The 13,051-nt window shown below is 41.2% G+C and overlaps 1 protein-coding gene across 1 annotated transcript; it reads left to right on the top strand.

Annotated features, from left to right (window-relative positions):
* The first annotated feature begins 2,527 nt into the window (after positions 1–2,527).
* Positions 2,528–6,563, top strand: tmem170a (transmembrane protein 170A). The gene is made up of 3 exons (XM_046036383.1): positions 2,528–2,791; positions 3,737–3,907; positions 4,714–6,563. The coding sequence occupies exons 1-3, from the start codon at positions 2,677–2,679 to the stop codon at positions 4,842–4,844; spliced, it is 417 nt and encodes a 138-aa protein (XP_045892339.1). The 5' UTR covers positions 2,528–2,676; the 3' UTR covers positions 4,845–6,563.
* Positions 6,564–13,051: the final 6,488 nt, after the last annotated feature.

Below are 13,051 nucleotides of genomic sequence, written 5' to 3'. Positions count from 1 at the left end.
GAGGCCACTGCCATCAGGGAATACCGTTCCCATGAAAGTGTGTAAATGGTCTGCAACAATGCTCATGTAGGTGGTACTCATCAAAGTAACATCCACGTGAATAGCAGGACCCAAGGTTTCCCAGCAGAACATTACCCAAAGCATCACACTGCCTCTGCTGGGAGTTTTCTTCCCATAGAGTATCCTGGTGCCACGTGATCACCACACGGGCCAGCCTTTGCTCCCTACGTGCATCAATGAACCTTGGCGACCCTTGACCCTGTTGCTGGCTCATAGCTTTTCCTTCCGTAAACTACTTTTGATAGGTACTGACCCCTGCAGACCGTGAACACCACACAAGAGCTGCAGTTGCTGGGATGACATGTTCACTTGCTGCCCAATATATCCCACCCACTGACAGGTGCCATGGTAACGAGATAAGGTGGGTGGGTCCGAGGCCCAAAAGGTAAAGTCTGGTAAAGTTAATTACATGTGTCCATTTGCTTTTAATGGGCACGTGTTATATGTTTTATACTTTCTGTGATTATAATCCAATTAATCCTATTTCCATACTTATTTTGAAAACCGGACGTTGTCACGTGTATCCAAGATATTCACTTCAATTGTTAGTAGTATTAACATTATTGCTGATTGGTGTGTGTATATATACAGTACTGTGCAAAAGTTTAGTGGTCAGCCAAAGAAACTTTGTATATCAGATGAAAGACGCATCATGCTTACTTCCCTTCAGTCTGAAGATGTCCAGCAGGGACATCAGCTCAGTGCTGCAGGAAACAGCGGGACCCTGGTACATCCATCTACTAGTAAGTCTGGTCAGAAGTGGCCTTCATGGAAGACTTGAGGCCAAAAAGCCTCCAACATGGAAACAAAGCCAGGTGACTCAACTATGTATGGAAACACAGGAACTGGAGTGCCGAAAAATGGCAGCAGGTGCTCTGGAGTGATGTTCACCGAAGGGTTGGATAGCCATACAAGAATGAGTGTAAGCAGACAACATGAAGCCTGGCGGATGTTCCTTGCAAGTTTGGGGTTGCATTTCTGCAGACAGGGTTGGGGATTTGGTCAGAATGAGGGGTCTCCTCAATGCTTTTTGTGGTTGGTGGTCATTTTGAGACTCGTATTGTAAAGTTTCCTGCCTGACCTGATATTGTTCATGCATTGCTATGTACAATAATGCAGCTAAAAAAACCTGATGCGCATTGATTTGACTGTCAAAATGTGAGTTGACTCGGGGTCTTCTCCAGTGATGACTCAAATCTGACTAGAGGGCAGCCCTATGACTGCCACCTGCCAAAGTGGCTAGTAAGAGTGACTGTGTTAAACGCCACTGGCACATTCTCTCCACATTTGGCGGGTGCTAATGTGAAGTGCCGCTGCTTAGGTTTTAAAAGTACAACTTAAACTAGAGTACTTGAATGTTCTCCATTGTCAAAACCATGTGTACCTGACCACGTACCACACTGTAGGTAGTATTTTGTGCTTCAGGCTACACCTAAACTACTGTTCTTCCAAGTCTAAACCCACTGAGAGCAGATCAGTGTTGATTTAGCCTTTAATGTGAGTTTACAGCGTGTATAGGCATACTGATGTTTTTCTCTGAGCCCTCTGTCTAAATTGGGATAGCCCGATACCTCATAACTGTGAGCATTATCTTAACAAAGACATTTTAATTATGAATGTTTTGCATTTCCCCAGCAGCGATGTAACTCTGGCAAGAACAAAGCAGACATGATATTGACTGAAATGGCTTGATCAAGTTTCAAGTCTCAGCAAATCATTTTTATCTTATTGAAATGAAGGAAAACATGGCCGTCTATAAAGTAAACCCATTTTGAAATATACATGTGGTATACCTTTTGAAAATTATCAGCATAATATAAAGAATGTTATTTGTGGTTGTAGTTTGCATACTAAATATAATATATACTATGCATAATACTTTGAAGACTGTAAGTAACAACTGAGAGTGCATTTTACTTTCCTATTTCCCTAATATTGACCTATATTTGCATGTAATTGTACCTTGAACCTATAAACTCTGGAAATGTTTTTTCCAAAGGTTTGGGTGTATCTCAAAACTCAAGGCAATCTGGCAGCATGTGTCTGGGAATTAAAATACAATTTGGATGCTAACACCCATAGCCTTTCTCTAAAACGTCATTATGGTTTTCAGTGAATGAAACAAACATTTTTAGTTGTAATCTGGAAGTAAATACCAAGAAGGGAGATTTGTACTAAGATTAAAAATGACCTTTGCTGCTGTTTGTCCTATAGTGTGCGCCATCCTCCCTGGGTTTAGCCTGGCAGGCAGCGGAATTCCTAGCCGCAAAAAAATCCAACTCTTTGTCTTCATTGAGGGGAGATTTTAGCTTGACACTTAGCGTTGATATTTACTGTCCAATACCTAATTTGTTTAATCTGTAGTGTTATGACCACAGCTTGATGTTTTTTTTTAAAACTCCAGTGAGGTCTTGTTAGAGTGCTGCCTGACAGACCCAGCTGGAGGCTTAAACCTACAATGTGACGTCAAAACAAGTTCTGTTGACAGCTAGCTTGATGTTAGCTAGTCTTGCGTCAACAACGGGTCTTGGCAAATCCCTGACCGACTCGTGTTTTTACACGTCTGCTGGACATCTTTTATCCATGCAGTGTAACGTTATAGTGTCAGTGTGAGACATGCAGGATAGGTATAGCGAGATAGGCTTTGTCCAGCAAATACTCGGTTTGAATTTAGTGCCGAGAAAAAATGGCACACTCCGAGGCAACGACACGTCTCTCAGCGACTTCTCAGGTGGGCTAATGTTTGCTAACAGTTAACGTTAGCTTGTTAACTACACAGGCTGTATGTTAGTGCTGAACTGCGGGGTGGCTAAATATCACACCACGTCGTATTCAGAATTTTTCTTTAATGTACTAATGCGTAATTCCATTGGAAATGTACGCTATCACTGTAGGTTAGATTGTTGGTGAAATAGCTAACTTCCTGCTTCATCGCAGCGGTTGTTGTCGAACTAAATGTGTGGTATTATTTTTGGGTAGAGTGTGTAACTTAAATTAATCATCTCAAACGTTGTTAAAAACAACTTTTATATTCGGTTATATTTAAGATTGCCATTTTGTACGTCGCTTTGTAACGTTACAGTAGGACCACTGAAGAACTTGTCCATTGCTTGTATTCGTGTAGTGAGTCATACATTAATTCAATATTCGATTGCTAACCCTGTCGAGGCTTTTTTTTCATATAGTTTAGAACAACGTAGCAGTAGTGTTCAAGGACTAACATAACGTTACAGACAAGATGTTGAGTTATAAGATCCAGTGTGGACACAACAGCATGAACGCTGGAAAATATAAAGCAGTGTTATAGTACCGCTATTATAAGTGAAGGTATGAGCAGTCGAGTCCAGTCCAGTTGTTGGAGTATAGCTGACGGTTCTCCTGGAGATTTGTCACTTACTGCAATGAAAGCATTTATGTTGCTCTGAATTGCTCTTACATTTTACTATGAGATTGGATATACCATGGTCTGGGTTTGTGGGTGTGCAGTGTTGTTACATATATCTTAACCTGTGCCTTACTCCATCTTAATAAGAATTACACTTCACTTATAGTTTTCAGCATTTTCAGCATTCCAGCTGTGCATTGAAGACAGAGCTGCAGATAATTAATAATTTCCATTGTCCAAACAGTGATTGACATGAGGTGACGTGTGACTGCATGATGTGTGTTTGTCCAGAGATGTGGTACGGAGTGTTTTTGTGGGCAGCGGTCTCCTCTCTGGTGTTCCACCTGCCTGCAGCTCTGCTCTCCCTTGCGACGCTGCGCCAGCACAAGATGGCCCGATTCATGCCCATCGCCATCCTCCTCATGGGCATCGTGGGACCAGTTTGTGGGGGAGTCCTCACCAGTAAGTTGGGGTGTGTGTGTGTGTGTGATGGTTGCATAAATTTAGCACAAGGATACACGTGAAAACGTCCTGTTTCCAAAATAAGGTGTCTATACAGGATGGAAATAAGATTAATTGGGTTATATTCACAGAAAGTATAAAACAAATTACACGTGCCCATTAAAAGTAAATAGACGCATGTAATTTACTTTACCAGACTTTTCCTTAACTTTTGGGCCTCGGACCCACCCATCATAATCTCTCCAAATCCTGTGGGAAACACTGAGTAAAAAGCACATTTTGACTATTTAATTTATGCAGTGGTTAAAAAAAAAAAAAGAAAAAAAAAAAAGGCCAAAATGTGAATATGCAACGGCCTTAAGCTTGACAGAAGCCGACACTACAGAAACTTTAGTGTCACACAGGCAATGAAAGTAGCACCCGCGGGTGACTTGGAGGCGGTGGTGGGTGAAATATTCAGGCCATCCGCCCCTTTGACGGACAGGGACAATGCACAACAGAAATACACGTGTAGTAAGGTAAGCGTATTGTGGCGATCGGCGCCTGCGTCACACAGCCACCAGTCAGCTCAGGAAATATCTGTGAAACGGCGTTTCAAACCAAATGCACGCCCGAAAGAGGCCCAGTCTGCCCCGAGTTACAGCTCCGGTGTTGTCGGAGAATTACAAAGATTTTCTATTGTGTGTGTGTGTGTATTTTGTTTTTGTCTTGTGGAGAAATTGGGCTTGTTAATTATCAGACATTAGGTGAAACTAAACAATAAAGCTGTTGAATACTTATGTGTTGTTTTCTTCCTTTTTTTTAAGGTGCAGCCATAGCAGGTGTATATAAGGCAGCGGGGAAGAGGATGATTTCTTTGGAGGCTCTTGTTTTCGGTGTTGGACAGTCGTTTTGTGTCCTCATCATCTCCTTCCTCAGAGTACTTGCCACCCTTTAGCAGTGCTGAGGCCCATCTGGCCGGCCCTGATGCTGCCGTGTGAGTCTGACACCAGTTGCACCTCCTCTTGACGGGACCTGAGTTTATCATGGTACAAGACTAGATCCCTGGTATATCCTGGGACACATGTAAACCAGTCAGGCCCGGGACATGATGTCATTTCCTACTGAGGGACCAGGACCAGAGCGGATTTTATTCAACTATCACAGAAAGAGCAGTGTGTACAGTGGAGGTGTGTGTTATACAGCATTTAGCCTTCTGACTTGCTCTGTATAATGTCCACGGGACAGCACAATGCTGCATTCACATCACGGAGCACACACTACATACAATATAAGATGTTTATTTAAAAATTCTCTGGCAGTGTTTCCTCAGTTTATTCCAAAGTTAAGAGAAACCCTTAAAGGACCAGTGTGTAAGATTTTGGGGGTTCTATTGACAGAGTATGGCAGAAATTAAATATAATATTCATAAGAATGTCTTCATTAGTGTATAATTACCAGAAAATAAGAATTGTATTTTCAGTACTTCAGAATGAGCTTTATATCTACAGAGGGAGCAAGTCCTCTTCCACAGAGTCAGCCCTGTTTGCACTGCCATGTTTCTACAGTAGCCCAGAATGGACAAACCAAATACTGGCTTAGAGAGGGCCTTTCGTGTCTTTCGTGAGTTTCACAGCCACTCTAGGTTTTCCTACAGGCTTGGAAGGGTAGGGTGAGGCCAGGGGTATTCAGTTGTTTGCGACTTTATCGCTAGATGCCACTAAAGCCTACACGCTGGTCCTTTTTTAAATAATCATTGATAAATAACTTTGCAGTTTTCCTGAAAGATGTGAAGGCAGCTGGATTCAGTTCTTCCCTGTTGTCAGGGTTACAGGTTAGCAACAGGATGGCACTAACCTTTCTCAGGGCCTGTGTGTGTCACTATGAGTCTGACAACAGTTTGACTCCATGCATTGACCGCAGGGAGACAGGACAACAGGCAGGTCGGTGCACTGTTGAAACAGGAAGGTGATGGTTATATGCAAGATTCTGGCTTTTTCCCCTGAGGCCTTAATATCTATTTTCTAACTTCCAAAGTGGTGTTTATCTTCAGGGCTGTCTTTCTTTAGCACTCTTGCTGCTGCTTTTGTTCTTCCTCATACTTTTTGTTCCAAGTAATCTTGATGTCTAATTAAGTCTGAAAGCCTGAGATTGTTGTTAAATTGAATTTAGTGAGAAGCACCAGCATACAAGTGAAGAGAATTGTAATTTTGTTTAGTCCTGATCACAGCCCTGCAAATGTATCCTAGAGAATGTCTTCAGTTTGTTTATGCGCGCATCTTCATCATTTGTTTATTTTTTTGGAGTGAATAGATCAAGGTTTGAACACGGAGCACCAGGATGGTCCGTTACTAAACAAACCCAAAATGAGAAGAGCTTTTGAGGTCTTTGTTTTACAGGTGTGCCATTTCATAACAGTGAACTTTGTATGTAATCTAAATTGTTTGCGGTTCTTTGGAGCCATTCAGTCTTTATGATGAAATATAAATTGCTGTTTTATTTTTCTGCACTAAATGGCCGTATGATATTTCAACAGAACACTCCCCTGTAGTTTTTATGGGCTCATGAAATTCCTACAGTCTTTAGTGGCTGCTTTTAGTTGCTTTTGTTAGCTGACCGGTTTTTTGAAAGTAGTATCATATGTGCAACTTGCATAAACAGACATGAGTTAACTCTACATGTAATACTTACTTTGTATGTAGTGACACTGTTTGCTATTTCTGTATTAGCAACTACTGACGCCCGGGCCACACTGCTGTCCTCTCCCTGTGTCTCTGAACTGCTGCTGCTGCTGCCAGCCCAATGAGGTTGCCATTTATAAAAAAACAAAAAAATACAACAAAAGCCTTGCTAACAGCTGAAAGAGATTCTGTCCACAGAAACACTGGAGGGATTTTAATTTGAAACGGAAACATTTGTATGTCTGTGACAAAGGAATGAAAGGTGCTGGTATGATGTCAGTATGACTATCAACAGACGATTTTCACAATTGACAGCAACTCTCAGGATGAAGCATCACACTGCTCATGAAGGCTGTGTGGCCCGGGCGTTAGCCGTGATCTAAAACTAGCTGCTGACACCACTACTATTTATTTCCTATTGGAGTCACTTTTCAAAGTTAGACATTGGTTTTGGTTTAATTTTAACTGTATAATTGTCTTTATGAAAAGCTACTGCTGTGAAAACTGCTTTTTAATAAGTTTTCATCATGCGAGTTCATAAAGGATTTGTGCAAAGTTCCGTGCAGATCAGACTCACCACCTGGGAGCTCAAAAAAGCAGGTTTCTCATATTTCACGATATAGGCATAAATAGGCGTGGCCTATATTGTGAAATCCAGTTAAATTCAGGGAACGTGTGAGTGTAAGGTTTTGAATTTGCAACATACTGTGGGGACTTACAGCCCAAAACACACTTACCTTGACTATAGACCCACCTGCTGGTGGACGTCTCATGTTTTGTGTCTGCTGTATGTGCACCGCTATACCACCCATGTGAATTTCACTTTGCCTTGCATGCGTAGCCCCCAGCCCCCTCTGGCATGGACCCTGTTTAAAGGTTCACACTGGGTCCTTCTACAAGGCTTTAAAAGTAGTTAAATTTAGGATCCACCTTACGGCCTGCACAGTTTGAGTTTAGATCATGCTTTAATGGTGCACATTACCAAACAAGTACAGAAGTAATCAAATTACCACACCAGAATTGCCATGCAGTGATTGAGGGTCTGGGGCCCCGGGGCAGCTCCACCCAGTTGCTAGTCTTCACTACGAATGTAACAGAGAGGAATCTGTCAGTTGCTGAACCTTCTTCTTTTATTTATATTTCAAGGTTTATTTCATTCTGGTGCAGTATTTGCATATTGGCATCTGTCATTGCAACCAGGTTACCCAGGCCAGTTTTCTGTTAGCTGCAGTTAGATTTACAGTACAGACTTGGATCCTTTTTAATTCATGCAATAGTAAAGAGAGAGCAAACAGCAGATTTTCCTCATAATTCCATCAAAGAATTTCTTTAACCCTTTAAACCAAAGATGGCTTGAATTCCTCATGTGCGCCCCTTACTTAACTAGCTACAATTCACTTCTGTTACATCTGATAGAATTGTTTGAAGTGCATGTAAATATGCAACAAATGAAATTGACACTAAAATGTAGAATCATTTGGCTTAAGTTTAGTTCTGCGAAGTAAAAGCTATAAAACTACAAAGGCCATGACCAGGGAACTTGGCTTTGATGACAACACACTCACATTGGAAGGACAAAAATACAGAAGTCAGCACCAATGGAACCAACAGTGGGACATGAATTGTTTCTGGAGAGCACCCAAAATGATACCTGAAGACTTTAGAGCCACACCAAACTACTAACTTATTCAAAATTTAATTTAAGTTAACATTTGAGATAGATTTCCTTTTCAACACTGAGAAGCTCAGTGTGCGGCATTACACTGTACCTATGTTGGGGAGGAAGACATATGAAAGTATAAATGTTTGTTTCTACAAAGACTTCAAGTCAAAGCACCTCACTGAGATGTCTGGCTGATGCAGAAACAAAGGAGCCCCTTGGCCTTGCTTTTATGCTGTATATTTTGGAGAATGTTTATTTTTTTTACGGTTGTGTAATTTAGCTCTCTGGTTCTGTTACAGCAGCACACATTAGGAGTGGGGGGTTGAACTTTGACACTGATGACAGTCTGGATATTTTCTTCAGCTAGTACTTAACATTTAAAATATGTCCTGTGTGAAACTCACTGGCATGCTCATGGATATATGACTATAGGCACTGAAAAACCACCAACAAGAAGTTTTGCGAGTATAATTTTGGAGCTTGTATTGAGAGTAAAGGTCAGAAGTAAAAGCAAATGCTTCTATGGGAACTGTTTGAGACAGCAGTAAATGCGTACAGACTGGACCGTCTCAGGGGAACATGTTTAGTCTGGCCCTTTACGTAAGACCCCAGATGTGGTTAAAGTCCAAGGATAAATGTTCTTGGAGCTGCTTTAAAGCAGAAGGATAAGACAGGCATGAACTAACACTGATTAAAGTAGCTGCACAAAACTCGCCCCCAGTTGGTCCATTTGCCAGGCCTATTTCCCAATGGCGGGTGGGGGGGGTTAAAATGTAAAAACCTAATGCAGTCTAGTACAGAAGTCCTCCCTTCATGAAGGTTAATTTGTTCAGTTTTTGCTGAAAATGTTTAAGAGAAGAGACGGGATGATCATTTTAGACAATGGAGATTGTGGTGCTGGTGAGTTGTATTGCATTTTATACCCAATGGTATTTCTAATATTTTGTCCACCCCATTTATGTCAAAGAGGGTTTTCTACCCTTGTTGCAGGACTGTTGTGTTAGACCGACTTAGTTTTACCTAGGTGGATGTGATTAACTGGAAAAATGCAGACATTGGCGAAGTCCTCATTTAGATCCGAATTTAAACGATCTCATAACCGGCGTAACAAATCTGATCTATTTGATCTCCTAATTTTGATTCACCACATTTTTACATTTGAAATGGTAGGTGGGTACATGTATTTGTCATAGATTATATATATATATGCGTGCCAGTACAAACAGAATAGTTTAGAAAAGAGAGCCCTCCTGGGACAGTCTTCAACCTTTTTGTAAGAGCGCTACACAAAGTCAGAATAAAACAAATATCAAGGTGATGCTGGGTCTCTGCTGTAATAGAACCATTTGTTTGGCTTGGTCCACATTCCTGGACTGACTTCATTATTTTTTTACAAATTCAAATAGTTTTAAAAGTTGATTTTGTTATAGTAAATTAAGTGCCAATGGTTAATATTTTCATGGAATAAAAATGTTTCAACCATAAAGTTGGTGTTCATCTCCTTTATCCTATAGTGGTGACCAGTGGGAGCTGCACATTTAAACCATCCTTCATCCACACTAAACAAAAATGGTGCCAAATAGCACTAAAAGTGGTTCATTGGCTCGTAATCAAAGGGGAACCAGTTCCGGTGCTATATAGCACCTATCTTTGAAGGTGCTATAAGGCGGCTATAAGGGCTGTGGCTCAGGAGGTGGAGCGGGTTGGCCGTTAATCGGAAGGTCGGTGGTTCAATCCCCAGCTCGTCCCCCCCTTGCGTGTCAAAGTATCCTTGGGCAAGATACTGAGCCCCGAATTGCCGCCAGTGTATGAATTTGTGTGAATGTTAGTTTACGCACAGCAGGAGGCCTGAAGGAACTGTTTTGGTCAAAGGACAAAGTTCACAGGTATGTTAACTGTCTGTTGAATTTTTACTCCTGGAGGGGGTTTTAGACTGTAAGATGTCTATGAAGATTCTCAGTCATCCAGGTCATAGTTATCCAACGAAGGTTAAAATCAAGGGCAACTGGACTTGGTTGAAGATACTGGAAGATGTTTCGTCCCTCATCCATAGGACTTCTTCAGTTCTGACTGACTGGCAGGGAAACTCAGCTATTTAACCTCAGTGGGGTCGTTATAGACTGTAATTTCTCCAATTTGGTACAGTAAAATGTTGTGATATGTGTACCAGTGGTAGTAGAGGACACTGTGAAGCAGAAGAAATTAAATTGGTGGTGTCACCTATGAAGGAACTGTTTTGCTGAAAGGTCAGAGTTCACAGAAATGTTAACTGTCTATATAGTTTTCGCTGTGGAAGGGGTTTTTAGACTGTAATTTCTCCAATTTGGTACAGTAAAATGTTATGATATATGTATCAGTGATAGAAGCGCACACTAGGAAGCAGAAGATATGAAATCGGTGTTGTCACCTATTAAGAAATTGTTTTCGTCAAAGGTCACTAAGAACATCACAAAAAACGCGTATGTATCTTTCAGTACCTTCGGCTCGCTCGTAGCCCGTCCTTACCATAATAACACTGCTTCAGGCGCATCAGAAATCCAATGGCGGCTGGCTTGACCACGGTTTTGCATTCGGCGGCTCACGTTACCGCAGTTGTGTGACGGAGCTTCTTTGAAGTGAGCCGCTGCAGCCCTTTACATTTCCCACGGTTGAATACTGACTCTGGCTGACTGTAAAATCACTTCTGGCTGTGTTTTAGCTGTGAAGGTAATAATGTTACTCTGTGTGATGTGTGTGCAAAGACCGTGAAATACTTTGGCAGCACTGCAAACTTTGCTAAACATCTGAGATAATATCAAAATAATATGATGATGTTATGAAGCAGCAGTTCTGAGCAGGATATTTTTATTACAATTAAAGAATATGACAAGATTGATATCTTGTCATTATGCAGCTATTATTTTGAATTGGTAAGGCTACAGCCTACTCCTTATTTCTCTTATAAATACAGAAACGGGAGGGGGGAGGTCACATTAAACTAGAAATAAAATATGTAAAAAGTATTGGTATTGGTATCGGCAATACCAGCCTGGGTATTACTGACTACATCTGTAGTTTATAATTGAATTCTCCTGTGTTTTCACATAGGCCTATTTAGAGTGACTATTTTACGTTTCCAAAAAAGCCAGGGTGAGGGTTAATAACCGAGGAAAAAAAAATCCTAGATTAAAGTATGAAACTTACAAGAAGAAAAATTGGAAATTCCCTGAAATTAATGTCTCAAAAATCGTAAATCACTCTGTTTTCTTCTTAATATGCCCAATCCAAGGCAAAGTCTCTAAGGTGCATGATAGTGATTGTGCGCTAAACTCAGGAATATTTCCTCACTGCTAAATCCAGTTGCAAAGTTTAATATAACTTTCCAGTGCATGCATACTACATGGCAGACGTGTGTATGACGTTGCAGCCTTGCAAAGTGAAGTTTCTCTCATAAATGTGTGACTTTAATGTCAGAGAATATTCAAGTTTTCTACTTGTAGATTAATCTTGGAAATTAAATTCTGAGTATGCGCTGCTGCGAAAAAACCCTGCCTGCACGGCTGAACACACCACTTTTATGCGAATGCGCACCAACTTCAATTAAGTTAACACGGGGTTAACACAGACTCAACTAACAAACATGTTTGCCTGATAACCCCAAGTTAACTCTGAGTAGGTTGAACTCCCATCGTAGTACAGGCCACAAGTCACAGTGCTTGACAATGCTGGTAACCCTGGAGTGCGGGTTTGGTGGGCCCAGACTGCATAGGGCACTCTGTAAAATCTTAAATCAAAGAAAGTCCCTAGTTTTATGTATAGAGGATGGTTGTAACACTTGTGTTACAACAAACATGTAACACTTGTGTTACAACCCACCCCACCCCTGTCAGCCAATGTTGAGCTAGCGGTATTACCATAGTGGTTTGAAATTAGAATGGAAAAAATGCATCACATGTTGCCTGAGAAACTATATTTCAATCTAATATAAGTCAAAGAATTCTATCTGCAATAGTATTGTAACGGACTGGATACTAGTTACAAGTTATTCAAAGAATATTAATTCATACAGCTCTCGTTTCGCAGGGCACCACCAGAGATTTAATTCTCCCAGAGTCTCCGGACCTCTAGGTAGCATTTTAATAATTACACAATTATGCACTAGTGATCAGTTAGTTAATAATCGCTCAATTATCCTAAATCAATCAGTCAGTCTCATATTGAAGGGGTAAATTCTTGTGGCAGGGACTGGGAGGTAGGCAATACAAACACAATTCCTGTGATTACGGTGAAATTTATTAACTAACTATGGTGACATAAATGCGGTTAAATACACATGCAAGAAAACCCACACACACAGACCAATACCTATTCTTCGGAAAACATACCAACAAGCACCCAAGCCAGAGGGAAGGAACAGAACCACCTGAAGGGGGCACTTACAGCCTGTGGAGACCCTAAATGGACCTTTGTGAAAACAGCCACAAGATCCAAGAAGAACAAAACTACAGGGGAGGAGGAAAAGAAGGTCAAACACAACAACATTGTGATTCCATACGTGTCTGGAGTATCAGAGAAACTCAGGAGGATTTTCAACAAACATAACATCCCTGTGTTTTTTAAACCCAAGAACACACTAAGACAGATGCTGGTCCACCCCAAAGACCGCACACCCAAACACAAGAAAAGCAATCTAGTGTATGCGGTCCAATGCAGTGAGGAATGCACAAACCTGTATATTGGGGAGACTAAACAACCACTACACAAATGCATGGCTCAACACAGAAGGGCCAACTCCTCAGGTCAAGACTCTGCAGTCTACTTACATTTGAAGGACAGAGGACA

Source organism: Micropterus dolomieu, linkage group LG22 (genome assembly GCF_021292245.1).
Source record: "Micropterus dolomieu isolate WLL.071019.BEF.003 ecotype Adirondacks linkage group LG22, ASM2129224v1, whole genome shotgun sequence".
Taxonomy (NCBI): domain Eukaryota; kingdom Metazoa; phylum Chordata; class Actinopteri; order Centrarchiformes; family Centrarchidae; genus Micropterus; species Micropterus dolomieu.
Note: the sequence above shows the minus strand (reverse complement) of the source record. Positions and strands in the feature narration are given on the sequence as shown.

What these genes read in the sequence shown, in the direction of transcription:
- tmem170a (XM_046036383.1), top strand. Translation starts at nt 2,677, where the DNA reads ATGCAGGATAGGTATAGCGAGATAGGCTTTGTCCAGCAAATACTCGGT. An exon ending in GTCTCTCAGCGACTTCTCAG is followed by an intron (nt 2,792 to 3,736) that starts GTGGGCTAATGT and finishes GTGTTTGTCCAG; the next exon opens with AGATGTGGTACGGAGTGTTT. An exon ending in TTGTGGGGGAGTCCTCACCA is followed by an intron (nt 3,908 to 4,713) that starts GTAAGTTGGGGT and finishes CTTTTTTTTAAG; the next exon opens with GTGCAGCCATAGCAGGTGTA.